The sequence below is a fragment of the Lichenostomus cassidix genome, chromosome 2 (genome assembly GCF_008360975.1).
Source record: "Lichenostomus cassidix isolate B80296 chromosome 2, HeHo_3.0, whole genome shotgun sequence".
Lineage (NCBI taxonomy): Eukaryota > Metazoa > Chordata > Aves > Passeriformes > Meliphagidae > Lichenostomus > Lichenostomus cassidix.
The window spans coordinates 138,725,586-138,751,275 of NC_139482.1; the positions used below are offsets into that span (position 1 = coordinate 138,725,586).

General features: G+C 43.0%; 1 protein-coding gene across 8 annotated transcripts in view; it reads right to left on the reverse strand.

The window, feature by feature from the left end:
• Positions 1 to 25,448, reverse strand: part of ENPP2 (ectonucleotide pyrophosphatase/phosphodiesterase 2) — a 73,196-nt gene extending 47,748 nt beyond the window's left edge. For 3 of the 8 annotated variants that reach the window (XM_085053456.1, XM_085053455.1, XM_085053454.1), the window contains exons 1-4: positions 25,203 to 25,448; positions 8,648 to 8,750; positions 2,655 to 2,810; positions 481 to 606 (exon numbers count right to left, since the gene is read on the reverse strand). In XM_085053456.1, coding sequence (XP_084909582.1) covers positions 481 to 606; positions 2,655 to 2,810; positions 8,648 to 8,750; positions 25,203 to 25,433 — 616 coding nt within the window. In that variant the 5' untranslated portion in view covers positions 25,434 to 25,448. The other 5 variants (XM_085053462.1, XM_085053457.1, XM_085053460.1 and 2 more) reach the window with 4 other exon arrangements.
• Between the last annotated feature and the right edge of the window lie 242 nt (positions 25,449 to 25,690).

Below are 25,690 nucleotides of genomic sequence, written 5' to 3' on the forward strand. Positions count from 1 at the left end.
GAATAACAGCCCTTGGATTCTTGCAACTTCTCTTCAACGAGAAACAAAGCCTGAAGATGTCAGGCCAAGTAGTTTGGGCAGTAGCTTTTGTGGTGGGGGTGGACAGAGGTCTTTGGGACAGAGATAACATATCTAGGAATGCTTGTTCATTCTGAGACCATCAGATATCCCTGCACTCCCTGCGATGCAGACAAATGCATCTGAACACTTTGGAGCTTTGCTTTAAACTCTTCTTCATCCACCTCTGCGCCTCTTGTCTTTCTACCACTATCTCTACGGGCAAAGATAACGTCCTTCTACAAATGGTATGTATTTAACTCTGCTAGTGTCCAGAAAATTACAAATGCGATTCCCCATTTCCCCCACCTCCTAAAAATAAAATCCAAATCAAAGCAAAACAAGGAGTGTTCCTCCTTTTACCCACAGGGCTGCCTACTATTGGGTTTGGAAAGATAAGAGGTAGGAAGACCAAAGACGTACCTTTGCAAACGACTTGGTAATTAGTACAACAATCTCCTCTACTTAAGCAGTCTTCAGAGCAGTGACAAGCATTGTCATCATTCCTGGTTTCTCCACAGCGGTCTTTGGTACACTCCCAGCCCCGAGCTAAAATATTCACAATAAAAGCAAGAATGAGAGATTGTAATCAAAACAAAAAGTATTCATTCACGCCATAATGACAACACTCTAGTCATTAAAGTAGGTATGTCAACCAGAAACAAAAAGGACCCTTGTCACTTGCAAGTGCAGAAGGGTTCCTCCACCACCACACTTGTATTTCTGCTACCCTCAGGTGCTGTATTCCAGGCTTTGTACAATCTGAATGCCGAAAAAATGTGGAAAAGACAAAAAAAAAAAAAATTCTTTCTAGATAAATGCTGGGACCTGAAGCACAAACTGAGAATTCTGGTATTTCTTGAATAATCTTTGCTTGTCCTCACAACTACTACAGTCCCCAGTTCAATCAGTAGAAAATAAAGAGAGCAGAGAAGAGACTATGTTGATACAAAGTGATGCCTTATTCCCATCAGTTCCTCACCTATACTGCAGATTCAGCACCAGCTGCAAACATAGGAAAAACTAAGAGCTGTTCTTCAAGAAAAAACAGGGCATGGCTGCTGTTTAAACTTCAGCTTTTCTCATCTTGCAAATGAAAGTAAGATCTGGCTTGTCTAAACTGGGTGCTCTCTCAAGGGTAGTACATTGCTCTGGAAAAGAGCTTATGGTTTTAAACAAATGGTTTCCACATTAAGGCCCAACCATGAAATTTTAAAAAGTCACTTTAGACAACATGCACCCAGTAAAAAAGCACGCATCAGAGCAATTTCTTTTATCCTTTGTCCCCTTTCCTCCATCACTTGGAGCTTTTTTCTCTAAGTATGTGATATTTACAGATTACACATGTGATAATTGCCTGAATAAATGCCTGTGGGAGTATATGACCATTAGCACAACAGTCCCAGGGGCTATGCAAGTATCCATATGCATATGTGAACATAGGAGTCTGCTGTGGACAAGAGGCTGAGGAACTGAAATCCTGCCCTTTGGTAGCAGACATCGTGCTGAAAGTCTTCAAAAAGAGCCTCTCATTCGGCAGCCATTTACACCAGGGGTGGAACAGCATCAGCCTAAAACGCCGAAATTTTTAGCCTGGGACCAAAGTTGTTTTTCATACCAGATTAGCTCACCCTTTTTTAGTGCCAGTCTATGAAAATTATATGATCATAAACAGAACTGAGGAAGTCAGGACTTTCAAGCATGGCACATCCATGGGTAATGATATTTTTAATCATTAGACTTTCTTCTGGCTGCTTAGTAAGTGTAATACTTCAATAAGGCAAGGTTAAGTTCAATGCCAAAAATAAAAAGGCACCTGTGTCAACTCTGACCACTGTGCAAACACTGAAGGCGATGGATACAATAATTTAAATGCATTTTGCTAAGAAGTATAAAATAATTCATGTCTCTCTTTGAAGTTTTCCTTGCCTATGACTCATGGGCAAAAAGGAAAAAAACAAACCAAAAAAACCACCAACCAAAAAAAGAAAGTGAACCCATTGCTATATTTCCATCCCCCAAGGTCCAATGAATCGAAGTCAAATGTTTCTACCAGTGTGATATATGCATCCTTACACCAGGAAATCAGGGTCTGGAGCTTGGGTAGCAAGTCCAGGCTGTCCCCTGCTCCAAGAGGACCTGTACCCCTTCAATGCTCCCACCTTCCAAGGCACCCTCAAAAGTGAGCCTGAATTGCTCCAGTATTATCAGTTGGGATGAAAAAGGATGGCTGACAAAAAATGACCAATGTCCAGTTTTTACCATGGCTTTTGATTGTAAACTAGAGATCAGTTTTCAGTCAGAGTTCAGCGCCTAAACACTGATTATTGCTCTTAATTTAGTGTCAGAAGATCTGCATTTCTATGTGGTATGAATAATACCTTGCTTTTTCTGTCCCTGCAACAAGGGGTGATAGGTGCACATTCCTACTGCTCCTTGCAAGGAAACATGGTCTGAATTTTGGGCTGAGCTGAGCCTGCCCAGCCAAGGTAAGGTGAGGAGGAAATGCAGGTTATGGCAAGGAGTGCTGGCTTATCAAGCAGGTGCTGACCACTGTCAGCAGTGCCTGGCAGTGCAGGACAGGAGACCCATCATACCTGTCTTTAAGCACAGCTCATCAAAGTCGAAGCAGCAGCTGTTGTAGCTCTTGCACAAGTTGTCACAGCGGCAGCCAGGAGGCTCTGCCTCTTGAAGTTCAAAGCATCTGTTTTTGCAGGAGCCAGAGGTATTGATCCAGGGGGAATCTGACAGGACTGTGTGGAACAAGAAACAGGCTGTCAGGCTAGCAGTGATGGGACAGGCAGCTCAGCCCTAAGTCACTCGAATGAGCAAGACCTTGGACACTTGGTCTGGTAAAGGGAAGGGAGCAAGGAGAGGAGAAGAATTGCTTGAAGAAATGAAACAAAAAAAGAACAACTTCCCAAAAAGTTGTTCTTTTGGTAGAGGGAAAAAAAAAAAAAGGAAGCAGCATGCTGTGATAACATCCTGCAAAGAAACAGCCCTGGCTTTACCTCTGTAACAATCAAGAGATCATTAGCAGAAATGTATTGAAGTCTCCAAGGCCCCATTCCAGGAGCTGTAGCTATTCCACAGAAGCAGGCCTTTGTTTTCAGAAACCAAGTGACATTTTCATGGCTGGCTGGGCAGTTTACATAGGAAAGGACTCCAATTAATCTACATGCAGACAGCAGGACTTGGTTTGCTACACTGGAAGGTGTCAAATCAATGTGAAGTGTGAAAGAAAACTTTAAAATGCTCTATAAATTAACAGAGAAACAAAGCAAGGCTTTTTGGAGGGCTTCTGCAAAGCACCAACTTATAAAAACTTAAAACCAGAAGTATTTATGAAATTAATAATTATTATGTGTATAAGTAAATGAATGACTGCCAGTCTGAAAACCATGAATAATGTATTAGACTTCAATAATCAATTTATTAGTAAGGGCCATTAGTATCAAAGCTGATATATTATCTGCTCTTTTCTTAAACCTTACTATTTTATACACTTTATGTATTTTTAAAGCTTTTCTTATAAGAGACTTCCACATAGCAGCTTATATGAAATAAGAAAATTGTGTGCTTTTCTTTAGGGTTAATTGTATTTCATGAAATAAAGTAAGGAATGTATGTCATCCTTTAAATACAGAGGTGTTCCAAGGAAAATTTCACAATGCCTTTTGTTCCTTGAGCAACCTATTAAAATTAAGTATTTGAAACTGTCTTGTGTGCTGTTTTCTTTTAGGCCATGGTTTGGTTTCGGGTTTGGCAAACCTCACTGTGATTAGCAGTATGACTTTTAGAGTACTGACGCAATGGCACTTTTGGGAAATACTTGCTCTGATATTTTCTTATGTATTTTTCCCCCTGCACTTTTACATAGCTGAAAGTTTAGTTTCCACATAAACTGAAGGGAAATCTCTTCCCAAATAAGATGGCATTAACCAACCACTGAGAATGGATGGAAAAGATGACAAAGGGAGAGTCTGGAGGTGACATTGCAGCAGCTGATGTCTCACCAGTTCCCATTCCAAGCACTACTGCTCCACCACTTCCCCTGGAGTGGCACTGGCTGGACACCAGCACAAACCACTTCAGGGAGTAATCCTGTCAGAAAATCAATGCTACAGCAAGATCACAGGTAAGAAACCCAAACATACCGTGGTTGCAGTCGTGGATCATGGCAGTGTCTAGGCACACTCATGTGACTGCTGGAAAAGGTAGTAGCAGATAACTTTGTCTCTCTGCTTTAACGTTTGGGTTTTTTTCCAATCAGGTCAGCAATGCTCATGGCAAATAACATACACACAGTGAAGTTTCACTCGACAGATACATACCCTGCAAGCACGCTCTAAGTGAGCCATCAGTATTTTGGCCATCTGGAATTCCAAGGAGGTAAAGATTGTGTATCTGTGCTGGCAATACACAGATCAGTATTTTCTTTGCTCACATAAGTAGGTCACAAAGCTATGATAGAAACCAATCACATGAAAATTGTTTCAAATCCTGTTAACACTCATATTTTCAGGGCTATGAAGCCTTGGTCCTTATTTTTAATGAGAGCTGCTTCTGGTCAAATACTTCTGAAAATCTATTACCAAAAAATATATTCATGTTATCTAACCTCTTCCACTACTTTCTCTCTTGGAAGCTAGGTAATATGTTATCACAGATCCAGTAAGCTTCGAATCAAGAGTATTAGGAGTTCGAAGGTGTTACATACCAGCACATAATCCTTCCAGCTACCTGGAAGTTACTCGGGACATTACCCTTTTCATTTCAAAGGGCTGAGAGGGAGATCTTTTCAGAAGATTTAAAAAAAACAAACAAACCAATACAACAACATGTCTTTAGGAAGGAGAAGGTGTAAATCTGACTGCAGATTACATAACAGACAGTTAACTGCAGCTCAAGGAGTGTCTACCTGTTGTACAGAGCAGCTCATTTGTATCAGGAAACCACCAGAACACACTGCCCACAGAAGCTGTGCAATCTCTGAGACTGGAGATTTTGAAGAAGGGCTTGGCCAAGATCTGTCAGAAGCACTTCTGTAACAACTGACCAGGTCTTGTGATACGGAGGTCTACATGGCTGTTCAAGGCCCCTTCTAGCTCCATCTTCTGTAACTGCAAGTAGGGTTTCCGTTTCATGTAAGAAAGGTTTAACCCACCTACCTTGTCTTATTTTCTTCATATCTCTTGACAACCACCTCATTACTGATGTAGCAAATTATCCCAAATCACTTAGCAAATTCAAGTCACACCTCCTAAGTCAATGTAAGACACTTTCCATATCACAGCACAAACGAGGATTTGGTTAATTTCTCTGAATACATTAAGATCACTCCTTTGTTTCTCATGCTTGACCTTGCCTTTGCAGCCAGACCATGATTTTCAGGTCGTGCACAATGCCATGGCACAGGTACTGGCGCATGCAAAATAGTAGGAAAATATATCATCCGGAGCTCTATCCCTGGTGAGCATTTTCAAATTAACAGAAACCCCTGTACAGAACAAACTTACACAGTTTAAAGTCCTTTTCAAAAATTCCTGCATCCCTCCACAGTTCCTGCAGTCAGACTGTGCAGCAGGCACAGGGACCTCAGCATGATCCTTCCTTCTGTATTTCATACATAAAGCTTTTCACATTGCTTTCTGTACACTCCTTCTGTTGCCACTAAGGTCAAAACAGCCATCTAGTTTTCTTCTGTGTCATAGGTTAGAAAGTGAAGTTAAATAGGGCAATAATAGTGCCTTTGTGATTCAGTTCACGGCAGTTGTTACATTTCCATTTCAAAGGTATTATTTCTCTTAGAAAGTGCCATATCAAACTATTTCCTTTGATTCCATCTGATTAAGAGGTTTAAAAATAATAAAATAAATTTATTTGCAGTAGTGTTTAAAACAGGACTACACAATATAGACATGCTTACAGAATTGTTATAGGAAGGAGACTACCTGGTACCAATTTGCCATTCTGGATCCTATGGATCCCATATGGAACCAATAAGGAACAACCAAATACTTATACAAAACATCTGGAGCACTAGTTCTGCTAGATAATATTCGTATTATGAACTTGCATTTCATTTTTGCAATGAGTTACATCCAAATGAAAAGTCAGATAAGGGAAAAAAATACATTTTAGGTGTGCCAACAGAAGAAAGGTATGATTCCATTTTTAATGGCATGCTTAAAACTCCAGTGAGAAGGGACAGAAAAATTCCAGTGTTTTTCCTTCCAAAGCATAAGTTATCCTTTTATGACCAAGAATCATGCTTCAAGAGATTACTAAGGCCATTTCCCCTGAAAGTGCTTAAAAAGATTGCTAGAAAATTCATAAAGCAAATAACTTACAAAGTTATGAAGAAATGTGAGCTTTGGTTCTCTAATATCTGTTAGAAATTTTAAGTAAAAACTTTATTTCAAATAAATAATTTGTTGGGTACAAATACTGAACACCTCAAGTGTATAAAGACATACATCTGTACACTGTAAAAAGAGAACAAGGGGTGTTTCAGGCATTATGGTGGTACTTTGGCATGCATTTACAAGAGACTAGGAAAAAACGTTGTTTTTGGCTCATAGCAGAGTTCTGTACTTGATGAGAACTAATTTGCTTACAATCATGGTATACCTCTGGAGTAATAACAAATACAATAATCCTTGGTAAAGAAAGTGTTTTGTCAATATAATTAATTATCAACACCAAGACACTTGGAAGCAAATAAGCTAAAGAAGAGTGAAGTTAAAAAAGAATTTATACTAATCTTTTTTTCCATATATTTCACTGGACTACTCTTCTAACTGGAAGTCATGCAATTAAGAGTGACTAGGTTCTTTGATCACAATTCTTTTAGTCTGCTAAAAAAAAATGCATATCTCCAGTGTAGCTTTTTACTGTCTATAATTTACTGCGACTATACTTCTTTGTTCTTTGCTATTACGGTTTTTTGGGGGGGTTTCTTTGTTTTTTCGGCCTACAATAATTGTTTTTTTGCCTACAATAAAAGTAACCGAGCTACATAAACACAGAATGGACAAAATCCTTCATTAGTTTTGTCTCTCATTATTGCACCCTTGACCAGACTACTTCAATGCCAGGTGCTGGGCCAATCCCACCTGTAAGCAAATTTTCAATAGACTTCCAGAAGTGACCCCATCTCTTCTGCAAGAGATCCTGTGTTTCTTCCTACTTTTCTGGAATGCTGAGCTAATCCTCCTGCTATTGGAAGGAGCACACAGCTACTGTCCCCAGCCCTGGTGGCACTGAACAGTGCTGGCTGACTCAGCAGAGTGGGCATCGATCAGCTGCAATGGGACCCCAATATCAGACCTTTGGGGCTTCAGCAAAACCCACATGAGCAAAAACCCTGCCCGAGACAGTCACCACTGAAAGCAAAGCAACTGGCACTCAGGTGTTGAACACTTGAAATGCAAATCCTTCCCATCACTATTGCATACACTACCCATCTGGTCTACAGTTAACATCCTAGAAGATTTTAAAAAAAATATATCAGTAAAAACAATTTGCTTGAAAAATAAAGATCAAAAGCAACAGCCACTATCTTTTTGATTACCTGAAGTGTCCCTACTCAGTGACCAGCAACCCTGATTGTGGCTGCGATTAGACACCGATTTCTCAAAGACAAGGACAGAAGAACACAGATACATTACCATGAACACAACGAACTCTGGCCACGGTAAACGATTTTATAACTTAAATTCACAAGCTATCATTACAGACGGGCATTGCAAATGAAACCCATTCACTTTAGTTACGTTAACCAGCTCTAAGTCAATGACCGCAAGTTTCCTTTCTCCTGCCAAAGGAACAGAGGCACAAGTCAAGCCTGGGGTTTTTTTTTTAATTAAAAAAGACTAGTTTTCTGGTTCATACATTTTCCATTTGGGCTATGCTTGAGCTCAGAGAACCCTATACCGCCCCACAACACAAATAATAGCTTCTCCTGAGGCATGTTCTTGCTTTCTTCCAAAGAAAAAAGTAGAAGGCATAAGAAAAACACAGGACTCGGTGACAGCACATCTGCACGAACACCTGCTCTCCTCTCCCGGCCCTCTCCGCCGTCAGATGTCTGCCGTCTACTGTTCACAAACCAGCATGACCTCAGGAGCCACAGAAATCTCAAAAGCTTTTCTCACCAGTGCCTCTTGAAAGCATTAATCAAGTTTCTAGAAACCGCTTCAGTAGCTACCAAAATAAACCCAACACCCTTAAAGCCATCAGGGAGTTTCTCTTAGACCTAGAAGGAAACCGTGCAGAGTACAAAACACTGCAAACACTTCAGAGGAGCTGACGAGACCAGTCTCTGTGAGACTGACAGTGCTCAGTCCTAAAATAAGCTAAATTTTCCATAGTCACATGCACACAGAGCAAAAGTTTAAGTAAATAGGAGACCTATAGGTGAGTCCCAAAGGTCAACTGACTCGGGCTCAGCGAGTTATTTATTCTTCTCTATATCCTAGAGGGAAAAGGAACAAGCAAACTACTGTTACAAAGTAGGAATGGTTTCTAACCACCGTCTATAACATAAGGGAATATGGTAATGTACAATTTATGTCTGTTACTGTACCTGACACCGGGCCCTCATCCCATTCTTCAGATCTCCTAAATCGGTTTGTTGTAAATCCCATGCAGACATTTACTCCAAAGGCAAAAGCAAATAAGGATATAACCTGCAAAAGTAAAACAGCAAAGTAAGCAAACTGTGCAAGAAGCAGGACTGCTGCACTAAGAGCATTATGCATAAAGGGCAGGGATGGTCCTCAGTACATTCGAGCTCCCCAGCACGGCAGTTCCCATCACTGGAGCAGCAGCTGACAGCGTCACCGTTGGAGAGTAACATAAACCAGAAAGGGTTTATGAATAAAACATCTCTTTCTGAAGCTGAAACGCTCCTTTTTGTAGGAACTTATTCAGGAGAGACGGGCTACTCCTCCTCTAAAAGCAAACACGCTCCTCTCCTCCCATACCTGGTGCGAGTGGACGCAGCCCTGCTTAGCCATACCAGGGAATTCTTGAAAAGCCTGCGCCGCACCGTCGCCTTTTTTTATAGTGAGCGCAGAGCTCTCTGTTTGCTCGGGGAGTTCGGGCTATTAGCTACGAGTAATCCCACCTGGTGAGGTTGACAGACTCGTGTGATTTGTCCAGGGGGTGATTTCATCATGTTTCACTCACAAATCGCAGCTCCGAGTGCAAGAAGCTTCAGGCATCATCCCTCGCTACGCCCTCCCCCCGAACGCGCACCCGCGCGCTTTTATGTGGTTTCCTCTGGCAGAGCAGGGCTCGCTTGTGCCGCTGCGGCCAATAGCTGTTCCTGCTCGTTTTATTCTCCTCGCAAAAGTAACATGCTTAAAAGGGAAACCAAATGCGTCTCCATCTGGCTCAGAGAAGAAGCGGGGGGAAGCTCGCTGAGGGCTGCGAAATGCAGATCTCACGATGCTACCCCCAGAAGTGACCCCGGTGGGTGTCAGGTGTGGCCACCCGGGGGGCTCCGCTCGGCTCTGGCCGCAGCCGCTGACCCTACACGGGCAGGAGGCTCTGGGGGGCTCCCGGCTCGTTCTGCTCCCCCAGTTTGTCACCGGGCTGCAGAGCAGAGGCCTCAAAACTGGAGGCACCTTCAGGGCGGGGGACGGGGGGGATATTTTTCAACGCTGTTCTGCTGTGGGAGGGCAAGGCTCGTATCGATGGAAACACAAGCAGTTTCATCTGAATAGCTGGAAACCCCAGACTTCCAGAAAGGAAGAGAAGTGACACGTTCCCTCTGCCCCACATTTCCCCATTTTCATCAACAACAGAAAGCTTGGCTGTTTGGATAAGCACTTTTATTTACAGAGCAAATGATAATGCTGAACAGAATTACGGTTCAAATCAGTGGCTTAAATATTATTTGCCAAGGCAAATTATTTACCGCTGCAGTTTGCCACTTTTTTTTTCTCTGATGAAAGCTTCTTTCATGGAAGTGTTTACTAACAATTACATTTAAAGGGACAGAGTCAAGGTTTGCAAGCCCTCGGATGGACTGAGCTTCCCTTGGGACCTGTCCCATATTCTATACTGGCATTAAGAGACACAGTACTGTTTTCTTTAGAATATCTTGCAGTATTAAACACATACAATTTTGAGCTTTGTTTAGAGGTGACTTTTACCTGCTGAAATAACTCCCCTCCCACACCGTGTAGCTTTACAGGACAGAGTCTGAAAAAACCCCTTCTCTGCTGCCTGAATCTCAGCCTGCCAGCCTTTGCTAGGACCTGATCCTTTTTTATGCAGTTTCTTAACTGAAAGTGGCTCTATTGTGCAGCTGCAACTTTGCATTGCAAGGCTCAAGGCAATGTAATTAGCTTGAAAATTCCTACACCAGGACACTGTATTCCTTTTCCTTGCACAAGCTGAGACTGTGAATTCAAGATGCATCTTCTAACATTCACTTTATCACTAGCTGGGCTGAAAAAAAAAGAGTTGCAATAGGCACTATTTTTCTAGCAAAAAGCTGTGCATGGAGGTCTAGAGAAAAGTAATCATCAAAAGTTTTACTAGCTGTTCCTATAAAATTCTTCACTCTTAGCCTCTGGTATATCCTGTGGTTAAACAACTCCATCCCCAAGAACTAGGTAAGTACAGCAGTGTGTGACCACAGCAGAAGGGAAACCTGAAGTGTCACAAATAAAATTACTCAGTGGTGTTGCCTATGTATCTTAACTAATGAAGTTCATGATTTCAGAGGAAAATATGGGAATCAGCAGCCCCAAGCTCTCCTCCAAGCTAGGACCTTCGGATCACTAAGGGACTCAGGCAAAACACAACTGAATTTTCAAATCAGGTGGCCAATTTTGAGTGCCCAAACTAATACATGAAGTGTTAATTTCAGAGATGCTCTCAATTTTTGCTCTCAGCTTTTGCTGTTCCTGTATATCTTTCTAACACAGAGGTCCTCAGTTCTTTTGAAAGAAAGTTCCTACATATGTTAAAAATTCCATTCAGAAAAAGAAACCCAACAACAAACAAAACCAAAAAATACGGCATTATGAATGACTTCTACTGATTTAAACATGTGTATTTCATTTTTCCATTCATGGAACCTCTCTGGAGCTTGTAAACATCACAATTTTACATAAATGGAAGAGCTTATTTTATGTTTCCTAGCCCATGTTACCAGTGTATTAAATTAATTAACCTCCTTTGTAATGTCCTTTAGAACTATAGATGATGACTCTGAAACTGTTGATCTTTTTCATCTGTGTTATGTAAGACACATTTTCCAGTAGCTCTGAACTGAACAGTCAGATGCACAATGTTCTTTTTGTCACAAGGATTGTGCCTGAAGCCATCCCACAGATTCACAAGGAACTTATTAGCATAAACAAGGTCTAATGATTTTGTTCAGGAAAAAATTCACTGCTGGGATCAGTGGCAACTAGTTTGTTCAGCAACTAATTGCCATTTTACTAATCAGAAAAGAAAGGACTAAAGCTGAAATAATGTATTCCCAGCCCAAGAATTCAGCGATTCAGTGGAAGTTTTAAGGTTTAAATGAAACACATGAAAAAGGAATTTTAACAAGACCATCAGAATATTAAATATCTCTTCCTCAGTTTTTGTGCATAAAAATTGGCCTTAGGCTTTTCAGGCTTGTATGATTACACTGATTATTTAACAGGGGAGGCAAAGCTTTCAGCGAGGCACCAGATGGCGCTTTGTATGAGACGTTCATGCTGTAACATTTCCAGTTACAAACATTCATAGAGTCACAGAATCACAGAATCGTTTAGATTGGGAAAAAACATTCAGATCACTGAGTCCAACCCCATGTCCACCACTAAACCATGTCCTTAAGTGCCACACCTAAACGTCTTTTAAATACCTCCAGGGATAGTGACTCCACCTCCAGGGATAGTGACTTCCCTGGGCAGTTTGACAACCCTTTCTGTGAAGAAATTTTTCCTAATATCCAATCTAAACCTCCCTCGGTACAACCTGAGGCCATTTTGTCTCATCCTATTACGTGTTACTTGGAAGAAGGGAACAAACTCCACCTGGCTACAGCCTCCTCTTAGGGAGGTGTAGAGAGCATAAGGTTTCCCCTGGGCCTTCTTGTCTCGAGGCTAAACACCCCCAGCTCCCTCAGCAGCTCCTCATCTGACTTGTGCTCCAGACCCTTCATCAGCTCTGTTGCCCTCCTCTGGACATGCTTCAGGCCCTCAATGTCCTTCTTGAAGTGAGGGGCTCAAAACTGAACCCAGGATTCAAGGTGCAGCCTCACCAGTGCCTGGTCACTGGTCTTGCTGGCCACACTGTTGATACAAGCCAGGATGCCACTGGCCTTCTTGGCCACCTAAGCACACATTGGCTCATATTCAGCCACTGTCAATCAGCACTCCCAGGTCCTTTTCTGCTGGGCAGCAAACTCACTGAGGGTGCCCTCAATCCCCTTGTCCAGATCATCATTAAAGATATTAAACAGAACTGACCCCGGTACTGCGCTTTGGAGACTGCACACCAGTTGGATTTAACTCTATCACCACTCTCTAGGCCCAGCCATCCAGCCAGTTTTTTATCCAGTGAAGAGGGCACCCATCCAGCTCCTGAACAGCTGATTTCTCCAAAAGAATGCTATGGAAAGGGGATCAAATGCTGTTCCATAGAGTTAATATAAGCAAGGCAGTACTTAACAGTCTTATTTGAAAGGAATTTTTCTTGAGCAGTTTTTCTAACAAGAAAAGGAATGCAGAGAAATAAAGTATACTGGCTGAGTCAGAGGTTGGGGATAGAGTGGACTCTAATAAAATGAGCCTTTTTAGCTATGTCTGTCCACTTTTGCACTGGATGCTGGATGCATTAGGTGACTGGGAGACCAGGCTAAAACCCTCCAGTAGGCTTGACAGCAGCATGAAAGACAGAAAGGTGAAGGACTTCTCTAAAGTGTCTCAGAGCTCTCACCCTCCCAAACACAGCATCCACGTATACTTGTGGCTGAGAAAAACAGTCACTTGAGTGCATGAAATAGTAATTTCAAGGAACAAAACCTTTTGGCAAACCATAGGAATTCAAGCAGTATCCACATCAAGCCTACTCAGGTTCAAGCACTGTGAAACCAGATGAACGTCCAGCAACCAGAGTGAGCATGGGAGGCTGAGTACCTTGCTGAAGATACCCTGAGTCTTTTTAACAAAATCAGAGGCACAGCATACCAAGCAGAGCTGATTTCTGTGTATAAAGGACTTTAAACCACGTTTTTATTACAGAATCAGAGAATGGTTAAAGTTGGAAGGGACCATTGGAGGTCCTCTAGTCCAACCTCCCTGATCAAACATTACTAAGGGTGGTGAATATATCCAGAGATGGAGACTCCACAGCCTCTCTGGACAGCTTGTTCCAGTGCTCAGTCACTCTCATAGTAATTTAGTTCTTCCTCCCATTCAGGTGGAACTTCCTGTATTCCAAATTCTGCCTGTTGCCTCTTGTCCTACAGCTTGGCACCACTGAGATGGTGGTGGACTTTGAAGATCTTTAGAAATGAAAACCAAATCTCTTTGGCACTCAGCCAGCACAGTGACTGATAAACAAGACAGAGAAAGATGGAAAGATATATGTAAAAGGAGGGACAGCAAAACCAGCCATGGTCTGCAGTTTGGTGACCTAAAGAGGGGCAGGATGAGTAAGAGTCAGTGCAGGAGAGCAATGACCTATGATAAGTGGTCCTCCAGCAGAGATGAGCTCAGGAGCAATCTCACAGCCTGGGTGTGCAGGAAAAAATATACAAGAGTTGCTGCAGGATGATGGACCTGTATCTGCTCAACTCGTAAGAGCATCACTGAAGACCCCAAAATGGGGTCACTGGGAACTCCTCTTTTTACCTGTGGAAGTTAAAACACTTCAGCAAGTGATGGATTTCAAATGGCTGGCAGCTGGCTTGGGAACAAATGTTATGACGTGATCATAAATGTTAGGAGAGAACCCAGATGTTCACATGGATGCGTTAAGGGGGTAGAGGTAGGGCAGACAGGAAAAGGAACTCTCAGCATGGGCAAGGGTCATACTATCCATTCATGTTTGAGAGTTGCAGAAACTTCTGCAAGAGTCTTTTGTTCTTACACACATAACAGCTGCATTTTGTCGAGGCAGAAGGCACAGGACTGACTGCCAAGGAGCTGCACCACCATGCCCTCTGCTACCCCATGAGCCTAGGAAGACCCACAAACCAGGCTGTGCTCACATGAAAGTACACCCTCCTCACCGCAGTTTCTCAAAACACCACCAGTCTCCAATTATCTGTCTGCTCATCACTGCCCCGAGGGGAATGGTATGCAAATCATAGTGCCTGGTGCACTGTAGGACTGTGCCGAGGATGACTTTCTTGGCCAGAAAGATCCATAAAGCAGTGCCAGACCCTCAGGGACAATCATGGACAAATTAAGGTCTTCAAAATTGCAGTTTGCTGCAGCCCAGCCCCTGAAGCACCGAGTGCCTTAAGCATATACAGGCCCATCAGCATTTCTGACATCCCATATAATGCCTCCAGGGTTCACAGGGCTGGGGGGTGAGCACCCAGATATAGCCCCAAACTCTCTGAGTACAACCAGCAAAGCACGTCGACCAGCAGAGCATACAGCACCCCTCCTCACCTCACCCTCATGTACGTGTCCTGCTCAAAACACAGGGGTACTGGGTTCATGATTGTCTGAAGCTGAGTTCAGCCAGCCCAGAGACAGAAGAGGAACCACTGGGCAGGAGAAGACCCAAGTCCCCAGCTCTGCTTACTTATGTAAAACACATGTATACTCACTGGGATAATGACTGAAACCCAGGTGAGCAGCCTCGTGAGAAAAAGGAGGACATAATGCCGTAGAGAAATAAATTTTCTCATACCCCACACCAGATACACCAGCCTCAGTGGTTCAGTGAGGACTGTGGATTTGGTGACAGTACTGCAGCTGCTGAAGCTGCCCATGATGCCTGTGGAGGGGTCTGAGCTCAAGTGCACCCTCCACATACAATCACCATTTGTGGTGGCAGACAAGCAGAACAAGGCTTTTAAGTGAGGTGATGTCTTCTAGCAGAACAGCTAGGTCAGCTGGAAAGAGTTTTCAGTGACCTAGAGAAAGCTTTGGGTGCCTGAATGCTTGTCTTTCCCAGTGGTACCACAGCTGATACACCACCCACTCCAGCACAGGCTATTTCACCTCTCACTGTGAGCCACGTACACAACAGCAGCAGCATCAATGCCAGTCCCACATCTATGGCTTCCTTACCTTTAAAGAAACTAACATATACCCTATTCAGTTTCTGGATAACATTACTATTATGAAGCAGCACAAGTACTTCATTAAAATGCATTGAGAATTATATTTCTTAAGATAATCATATGTAAAACTTCTAGCAACTGCAGAATAAAGACTGTTCTGTGATGAAAAATCACATCTTCAGGGAGGATATGAATGAGTGAAATGTGGAGCCACAGAGCCCGTATGTGTTTTTAGCACAGCCCATAAAATGGTCTGTATTCAGGTCCTCATGCTTGTTTTCCACTGCTTGATATGGGTGTCACAGGTTCCCATTAACAGCTTTCCATCATTCTTTTCCATAGAGCTGTAGATTTCAGTGGTGTGAAATCCACCCACCTACCCCCCACAGACAGCAGTCTGGACGTTTCAAGGACCATGCATGATACCTTGCATGTGCCACGCACAATCACTGTTCATTTATTTTAATTTTGCAAGTGATACAACTTATTACATCCCACAAAAACCATAGCCCCTTTAAAATAATGAATTAAAGCTAAATGAGAAAAAAACCCCAACCAAATAAAAAACTAACAAACAACATAAAAAGAGCCCCACAAAGATGGGAAGGCTACTCAAAGATGTAAAAAGAAGGTTTTCTAGTCTTCAAATCATATTTCTAGTTTATTTTTGCAACTTGTATATACATAATTTACCATGTTCAAACCTTTCTCAGTAGAATATTAGCTTTGAATCTTCTGGGTGTATAAAACTTCTTGTGGGGACTTCTACAATAACCCTGTAATATATCTCTCTGACTTGATTACATTTACCCTCAGCTCAAACTCTACTCTGGCACATTTTCAAGGTCAAGGCTTGGATATGATTAAAAAATTTCCAAGTGCTAGTCTCCCCCCTACAAATAAAATGTGGATATAATTAATACTGTTTGGTTTACTTTGTTTTCTTTGCAAACAAGAGTTTCTGTTTGTTTGAAATACTTTTTTTCATGTTTTCAGCACTTGGATCAAAAAATAAATATTTTAATTAATATCTTTCTCCTACTTAATCTAAAAAAAAAACCCACTGATATTTTCAAAACAGCAAAATCCTCTTTGATTTCAGTTTAAAGAGATATGTCACTAGGAATATTGTTCTCAACTTGCCTGCAGCTGAGGCTTTGGACATGCTTTGCAGCATCAATACTTCTGCAGAAAGGTCAAACTGGGGTCAGGCTGGAAACAGAGGATACCTACACAACAAATAGGGACATTCCTTCAGGTGGGCACATTTTCCTCCTGGCTCTATGTATGAGGTATCTAAGGCTGAAGAATTGGCTGCTGTTATGGTGATGTGTGTTTGCACCTATGAAAGTTGGTTTTTTTGCATGCAAATGAATGCGTGAACATAGAACAGACCTTGGCAGTGTTGCAGTTAAGACAAAAAACAAAAAAAAAAAAAAGCAAAAAGCTGACAGCCTTCTGGGGCTTGAACCTGCTTCATATGAGCATGAGCATGAGCCTGATTCAAGCAGATCTATTTTATTTGCATAAGGACTGCAGGACTACACCACTAAATGCAATCAGTCCAGCATAAAGAGAAGGAAATACTGAAGAAATTAGGACAGCTGATGAAGAAATGTCCTCTTAAAAAGAAAAATAACAATTATTAAACACTGCCTACACTGCTTGATCGGATTCACTGGCCCCATGAATATTTATGTGGCAGAGGATGCAACAGGAACTGTCCAGGCTTTTGTTCATAGAAAAATGGATCAAATGAGGACACAGCTAACATGTTAACAAACTTAATTCCATCTGCAGCCCTTTTTAGAGTGTACTGATTTATCTTATAGTTGAAAGACACATCTTTATGATTTACAATTGATAGCTTAAGCTTGACTTGAGAGGGTGAGGTGTTCCATTACCTTGGAAATAACTGGCTTTTCTGCCCTTTTCCTTCAGAGCAGAAACAGCATCCAGATACGAAGTTGTCTGCCACCAGTCCTGAGGACTGTCAAGTCCTCTCTTTCACTTCCATCCTCTCACCCCAACCACTTCTAGAGATCCGCTGCAAATCAAAACAGGTTAAAAACTTCCCTTCCTTTGACAGGTTTTACAACTGGATGAGTTTCCTGCTCTGGTCCTCAGCCCTGGCTGCACTGTGTCTGTGAGGTACAGCGAGCTGCAAGCTGCTGCTGCTGCTTCTGAGCTCCGAGCTGGGCAGTGGAACTAAGGAGCATCCATGGGGAGGGGGCAGCAACAAGCTCTGCTGTCCCCCCAGTCCCTCTGCTCCCAGGGGAGCTGTGTCACCGCAGCATTCACTGAACACCCTGCATTTCTTAACATGCATCTGCTGCTGCCTGTTGTAATGGCAAAGCACAAAAGCGTCAAACAATCGCATCTTGCTTTTTAGGTCATTTCGGACAGATGGGCCACTTTCCAAGCATCACAAATTTTCCTAAGTTGAAACATGTCACCACAAGTTCAGTTGAAGGTCACATTTTTTTTCTGATTTCAGCTGAGTGCAAAGATGACAAATGTAAGTACAAAGGGAAAAACATCCTGTTGGAACAGTACTCCCTGTTTTCTACGGGTGAGAAAAGTGTAAGCAACATTTCAACAACAAAACAATGTGATCCATTGCTGAATGATTTATTTTTTTTAATCCATATCATAATGTGTAACTAAATAAATTTCAAAGTCCGCAGGAATGCAATATAAAAATAATGAAGAAAAATGCTATCAATCAAAAATATGCAACTCTGCATGGGTTTGCATAAGGATTATCAGGGGGTTTTAGGCAAATACTTTTTTCACTTTCTCAGCATAAAACTTTGGAAAGGAATAAAGTGTTTTTCATAATGGATTAGACAAGTAAACTGAAGGGAAACTCAGGTCACTTAGACATTAATAGACTTCATTATTTTAAAGCAAATAATCTTACTGGGTTGAGTTTTGTTTAACTCATAATTTAGTTTTTTTATTTAGCAAAACAAGACTTTCAGAAAGAAACAATTCACTGGTTTAATGATTGCTGACTGCCGTAGAGCAAAAGCAGCTCTGCTTTGCTCAGCCTTCAGAGAAGGCTCCCCACCCTGGTAAATGTCCTTTTCACAGCAGACAAGACTGAAATCAGTTTGAAATTATACTTGTTGAAGGTTTCCATGGCGTAGACAGACATTCCCGGGCATCTACAGAGAGCCTGCAAAATAGCTGGGACTATTTAATTTATTATCCCTTCACTGTCCATGGCTAACCTTTCTCCAAGACATTGAAATCAAACAACCTTGATGGCAATGTCTGATCCAACCCATGTAAAAAAGACTTGAGTAAATTACTGCTCTGATGAAGAGAGCAGGACATCTCCTTTGCCAGCTGCAGGGAGGGCTTCCAGTGCCTGCTGTCCCTGCTCAGGTGTGCAAGCTCAAAATTTCAGCCTTTTGGGAGAGGAGGAACACTATAGTTAAATCACCTTTATAACAAAAAGCCCCAAGATACTTTGGGCAAAGAAGCCAGGATGGATGATGGAAAGAGGCAAGGAACAACAATATCTTCAGGTGATAGCTGAATTCATGAGAGGAGGAGCACCCCTACCCCTCTACCCCTGGGCGAACTGAGTTCCCATTGCACTGAGACAGATCAGGAGCACAAACTTCCTCTGTGGTAGCTGAAGCCATGACAGCTGGTTTGAAAATCAGTATGGGACTAGAACCTCATGTTCATACCCCTGCCTGTTAGGAGTCTAAGCCTGCTGAGGCATCTGCTTGATTCTGCAGATGAATCAGCATGGCTTTGGAAAGTATTGAATTTAAAAAAAAAAAAAAAAAGCTATACTAGGGAAACAACTGCTTTTGTTGCTTCCTACTCTGATGCATGATGAATAAAACAAATAGGCCAGCCTCCAAGCACCATTGTATATGGACAGGTGGAAGTACAGTCAGACTGCAGGACTAAAGGCATGGGAGAGGCATGGGAAACTTTTGGAGAAGTGGCAGGTTCAGCACACAAACAGGCCTGATGCTGCCAACAGCAACTGCCAGGAGAGCACAGCAGGTGAAGGGTACCTAATATCCCATGATTGTCACTGCCATCTCCTACCATCTGTGGGGAATGCTGGGCTGGCTTGGCACAGCAATGGAAGGGCAGAAAAAAACATCTTAATGTTGAGGGCAAAAAGAGACAAAGTATATTAGGAGAACAGAGCTTTGGAGATTCCAAAAGATAATCTCCTTGTTCCTGCTGTTGTGGTGTTTGGAAGGAGGAAAACATCCTTGTGATCTCTGCCCTATTGCTTATGCTCTTTCAGTTGTACTCAACTGCACAAGTCCATTATATGTTAGGGAATGTCAAAACAGTCGAGCATCTTTAGGTGCATTGAATTTATGTGGTCAAGCACAAATTACCTGAGTTAATGCTTTTGGACTTGGCAGCCAGCTGAGACTAGAACTCTTCAGGTTATTTCCTGTAAGAGAGGACTTAGATTCTTTGGTACAATCCTGTCATTTACAAGGAATGTACAAAGAAATGCTGTTTCCCTGAGCAGGGAAAGGAATCCTATTGTTCTGGATATCCAAAAGGCACTCAAGAGCTTCGTACATTTCTCCCAGATGAAGGGTCATCACCTCCAAGGAATTTCACCCAATCTTACAGCATTCCCTCTGTCCCATCTGGAGGGGTGACCTTTTCTGGGGTTTGCCTGTTGTCTTCACTGTCACTTTAGCTGTTCAGCCTCAGCATGGAAAGACATAAAAGCAAGCATTTATAGGTGATGGCAACTTAATTATTTACAAAATATTGTTTCATCAGGACATTTTCTCCTACCCTCATAGTTACCATATTTTCATCCACTGGATGTTTATGATTGTGTCAGCCAAAATTAATTTTGGGTATGCAAAGAGCGTTTGAGGAATGCCTCAAATGACTGAGGAAGTCGTACCTCTCTTCCAGTGTCACCTACTGCAGGTACCAGATTGCAGGCACAAACTCATATCCTTCTTTCTCCAGAGATTGCTCAACCAAGTCATATTTTCTTTTTATATAGGCTGTGAAGTCTTTAAGTATTGCACTGAACATCCTTGACTGATTCTGATACAGATGAGTGCCAGTTCCCACCATCCCACTCACAGCAGAGGCTGATGCTGGGAGCCCAAACCATGGGCTGGTGCAGCTGAAGGGGCAGCAATTTGTTACAGTCCTTGCAGTTGCAATCAGAGTTTCCCTGTCCCCTTTGGTAGCTCCAGCACTGAATTTGGTACAGGGCTGGTCACCCTTTGCTGCTGCCATGACATGGCTTCCTCACCACCATCCTGTCCCAGCTCCAATAACCCTTGTCCCATTCTTCCCCCACTCTCTGTCACTGGATAGAAAAGGTTTGTTTTAAAGCTATCACATTCATTAACAGCACCAGGGACATACAGCTAATACAACTTAAAAGATTTTTCAGCAGGGTGAAATATACAGCAATAAGTTCAAATCCACAAATGTTCTGTGGATAGTAAATCTGGCCTTGCAATTCACTTCATTGTCTTTGCCCTTTTTACTGCTATTTGTCACAAGTGCTGTGCATCCTGTTGCAACAAAATCTCCTGCATCAAGGACTGGCACTTAAATAAGGCAGTTTGGAGCAATTCAGCAGAGCCCACTTGCTGGAGTCAAGTAATTGAAAATTCAGGGTATGTGATGAGGTGTCCCTGGGCTGTATTCCTCCCCTCTGCTTTGTTATGCTGTTCGAAAAACAGCTGAGGGAAGTGTTCCAATCGTGTCCCAGGTTGGCAGAGGGAGTGATTCCCTGTGGAGCCCATTTGGGAAGTCCTGCCTTTGCTGGCTCTGACAGCTTTTGCTATGGCACAAACAGAGCAGTACAATCATCCTTCCTTCAGGTTAACACATTTTCCTCTTGCAAATTATCCACTTTTGGCAAAAGAATGACCGGGGGGGATGGTTTGTGTGTAAACACAAGGGTACGGACGTGTCTGGGAACTAGTGGGCTGGTGCTTGCTAAGTGCATGTGTAGCCTGGCAGCCTCAGCAGCTCATCCTGCCTCATCCCAATAGCCACCTCCACTGCCACATGTACCAATAGAGAGCCAGAAGCTGGAAATTTGGCTTAGATTAGGAAGCCTGCACAAAGAAAGCATTATTACCTAGGACAATCCATATATCCCAAGTTCTTTGAGCACTACAGGTATGAGAGGCAGGACCTCAGCTGAACATGCCATTAACAGCATGCAGCAGGGAACAAAAATCTGTGAAGGGAATAAAATGTGAAATTTCAGCGATGGGCATGGGAGGTGCTGCAGGAGGGAGGGCTTCAGGAGAATGGCAGGAACAACTCTGGTCGTGTCCCACCAGTGGTGTTTCTGCAGGTTTCTACATCAGATGACATCAGAGGAAAAATTATGTTATGGACAACGATGGGTTTCTAAGAACTTCTTTTTAAAAAAAGGGAAGATAAAACTGTTGAAGAGGTAAGTGACAGCAAAGCCAGAGAGGTCTTCAAAACTAGAAGGCTTTCAGGTTAAAATGTTTCACTAGCCAAAATAATACATGGAAACAGAAGAACAGAGGCTGAGACTCCAGAAATGTTGCAGTAGTGTATTATTTGGAGAGGCTGGGGCTGCCATGGGCTGGACACAGCCTGTCCCAGCACAGGACACAGCTGAGGCCCTCAGGCCCTCATGAACCCAAGATGGCAGCACCTCGGGTAGAACACAACAGAAGAGGGTAAAAAGCTCTGTGCAGGTGGTGATGAGTGAGGGGGAAAGTAAGAGAAACAGCTCTGCAGACACCAAGGTCACCGAGGAAGGAGGGGAGGAGGTGCTCCAGGCAGAGATTCCCCTGCAGCGGCAGGAAAATACCTTAGAGAAGCAGGTTTGTCCTGAATGACCGCGGCCATGGAAAGGCCTCACAGCAGGGCAGGGAGATGTGTGAGCAGGAGGGAGCAGCAGAGAGGGGATGGCATGGACTGGTCATCCCCCCAGTGCTGCCTGGCATGGTGGGGACAGGTGGAGGACCCAGGAAAGAAGAACTGGGAAAAGGGGAAAGAAAGGTGCTGTTTTAATTTTTTAATTTGCTTCCCACTATCTAAATCTATTTTAAGTGGCCACAAATTTAATTAATTTTTACCAAGGTGAGTCTGTTTTGCCCATGACACTAATTGGGTAAGTGATCTCCCTGTTTTTAGCTCAATCCATGAGCTTTTCCATCTTATTTTCTCACTATACCCTGTTGAGGAGGGGGAATGAGAGAGTGGGCATGTGGCAGCCAGACAAGGCCAACTCAACACAGCTTCCTGGTAAAAATCTCTACAAGAAATGATGAAATTAGATAAACAAAGGAGAAAGCTTTTGGATAAAATTTATGAGGTACTTTCACAAGAAAAACAGCATGGAAGGAGGGCATGAAGCCCCCCAAAGGAATGAAAAGAGAATGTCTGGGTAGGAATTGAATTAGAAGAGGAGGTATCTGAGGACACAATATTCCAACCACAGATGTAATCCATCTGCAATAGGAGAAAAGTTCTTCCTGGCTTAGGGCGAGAGGAGAGGAGCTGAGCATACCTATTATCTTGTCTTTTTAATCTCTTTTCGTCCAATTATTCATGTACAGCACTATCAACTAGAACTTCTACGCAATTCGTCAATATTTTGAAACGTGAAGCTCTCTAGGACAAAAGACCATTTACCATGAATCTTTCTCATGGAATTTAAACAATAGTACACAACAGGAAAATAGTTCTCCAATAGTGATAGAGCCCATATATATTTATTTCTATATTTCTGTGTTCTCTTTTATTCTAACTGTGTGGAGCACACACAGTTTCATGGGCTTTGAGACAAAGAAAGCCTGTGAGATCATTTGGTCTGGCACCCTGCAAACACAGTTGTCATCTCACCCGGTGATGAGCACAAGGGAGGGTGCATCCCAGCTGGGCTGGTGTGGGTGGCGTGGGGAGAGCCATGCTGGGGGGCTCAAAACCTCTTATCCAGCAAGGTGTGGCATAGGTCAAGGATGATGTCAGCTTTGTAAGCAGCTGAAAACCAATTTGTGTTACTGGTGTGTCAGAAATAGAAGGTTTTGACGTGTTTCCATAAGTGGTCCATTCATCTGGGGAAGTGCCATAAATAATAACCTCCAAAAGCACACAGGAATTCGGACAAGTTGGTGCTGGTTCCAGTGCTGCCAGGAGCAGTCTCATGTGCCACCCTTCATTCATCTATCTCAAATATTCATTACCCTCACTTCCAGTTCAGCTAATGTCAAAGGATTCATTTGGCATCCTCTGGTAAAGGCTGCAGCGCAGGCACTGCTATAAACAGCTCCACCTTTAAGGAATGATTCTAACATATCTTAAGCTGTCTGGCATTCAAACTCAGCTGGCATCCTTGATGAATAATTGGAAACCTCCCTGATACACTGACATTAAACTCATAGTCTAACCTTCATATTACAACCTCTGAAATAAGCTAAGGTTTTGTAGAATTAATACTACTATTCAAATGGAACACTCCTTTGTTTTCTTAATATCTTATACAGGCCAAGGAGGCTCCTTGGAGGAAACATTTCTACAGCCTTGCACTTCATGAGGAGCTCTTAATCTAAAAATTTCTGTATCTGTCCCTGAGCAGTCCAGCAGGTACCGTGTGGACAGGGATGTTAGGGGCAGAGTCACCTTTGCTTTCTTTTAGGTACAGGCACCCCCCACTAGCTCTCCCTACCCACCAGGCACAACCAGCGCTCTCTGCCAGCCCCCAGCCCATCTCCCCAACACTCCACCACACATCCAGTGAGAGGGCTGGAGCACTCATGGAAACTTCAGGCAGAACCTCGACACCCCTGAAATGCCCTATTTCTCTTTTTTTTTTCAATCAGACAAGTCAGCATCCCAATTCCACCTGCAGAGCTCAGAGTTCTTGTCACAGATGTGCCAATTAGGAACAGCCAGCACAGCACTGATGTGCTGACAGGAAGCCTGCATACATCAGCAGAAATTAGAAGCAAATAACAGTCAAAATCTAAGCAAATCAGAAGCAAAAGAAACTTCCTGAAAGAAAGGTCCTGAAAGAAGGACCCAGGATTAATATTTCAAAATCAGAATAATCAAAACCATTGAGTCCTTTATGAGGAGGGGAACTATGAGGCAGCAATGTTTCATTGCTCCTTATCAACTTGCCTCTCTAATCAGCACTTTACAGTTGCGGCATAGGAAGTTATGGAAAAGAATACATATCCTTGAGGTGTTACTACCCTGATTAAAGAAATCCATGCATTTCCCCTAGAGAAAAAAGCTTTTTTATGTCTCACTAGGGAGAGGTACCTGTAACAGGAACCTTATTGAGACAGATCATCTTTAAGCCCAGGACTTTACCAGTGAAGCTCTAGACATTGGAAAATTTACTATAAATCAAAAGCCAAGTGATGGAGGAGTTCTAAACTCATATTTATGTACTTGCATAATATTAATACTGTAGGAGGTAAATACAAACAAAACACAAGATACTTTGCTCACGTCTGTGCTGCATGCCAATTTTGATATTGCTTTAAGGTAGGAATATATATGAAAAGCAGTTTATATTAACAAGGTTAAGAGAGGAGATCTCTTCAGGAGGCAAAACAAGCTACACAAGAACTACTGTGGTTTCTAAAATACATTTTCCTCGCTGTGCACTAAATAAAATTTTCTCTTTTATTTGTGGATCAGGAGACTTCCAACACCACCCCTTTGGAAGGGGTGCACTTTGGAAGGACTTCCTACTTGCCAAATCCCATTCCGAGTTGCATTTTGCCAAAACACATTCATACTGCTTCATTACCTGACATCGTTTGTAATTACATTTTTTAGGGCGACTTTGGCAAGCCAGGCAAGCGCCCAGAGCAGCAGGGGAGGGCAGATGCTCCTACCGTACCAGCGAGTCTTTTTTCTCCATGTCTGAAGCTCGCCGTGGAGCTGCGCTCGGCGCTGGCGGAGGCTCCAGCAGATGCGTTCTGCCGGGGATGTCCCGGGATGTCCCGAGAAGGTCGCGGCTGCCCCGGCCCCGGGCTGGCTCCGGGGGCTGGTGGCCACCCTGGGCCGTGGCCCCCGAGGCAGCGGGGCTGAACTCAGGGTGCCAGCTGCCCCGGCAGGACAATGGCTCCATTGGGAGATAGCTGCGGGACAAAGGCGCTGCTTTCAGGGATGATTTTATATGCATACATGTGACCTTTGCCTGAAATGGCTCTGTGGAAAGTGTCCCTGTCCCGAAGCTCCGCTTTCAAATGCAGCACTCTCGGGGGCTTGCTTAATCTGTCCTTTTTTCCCCCTTTTTATTTTTTGCCACAGATGCCTCAGGAGAGGTCAAGTGCAGATAACAAGGTGGTGCTGAGCTTTTCCTCTTCATTTAATAGAGCTATTCAA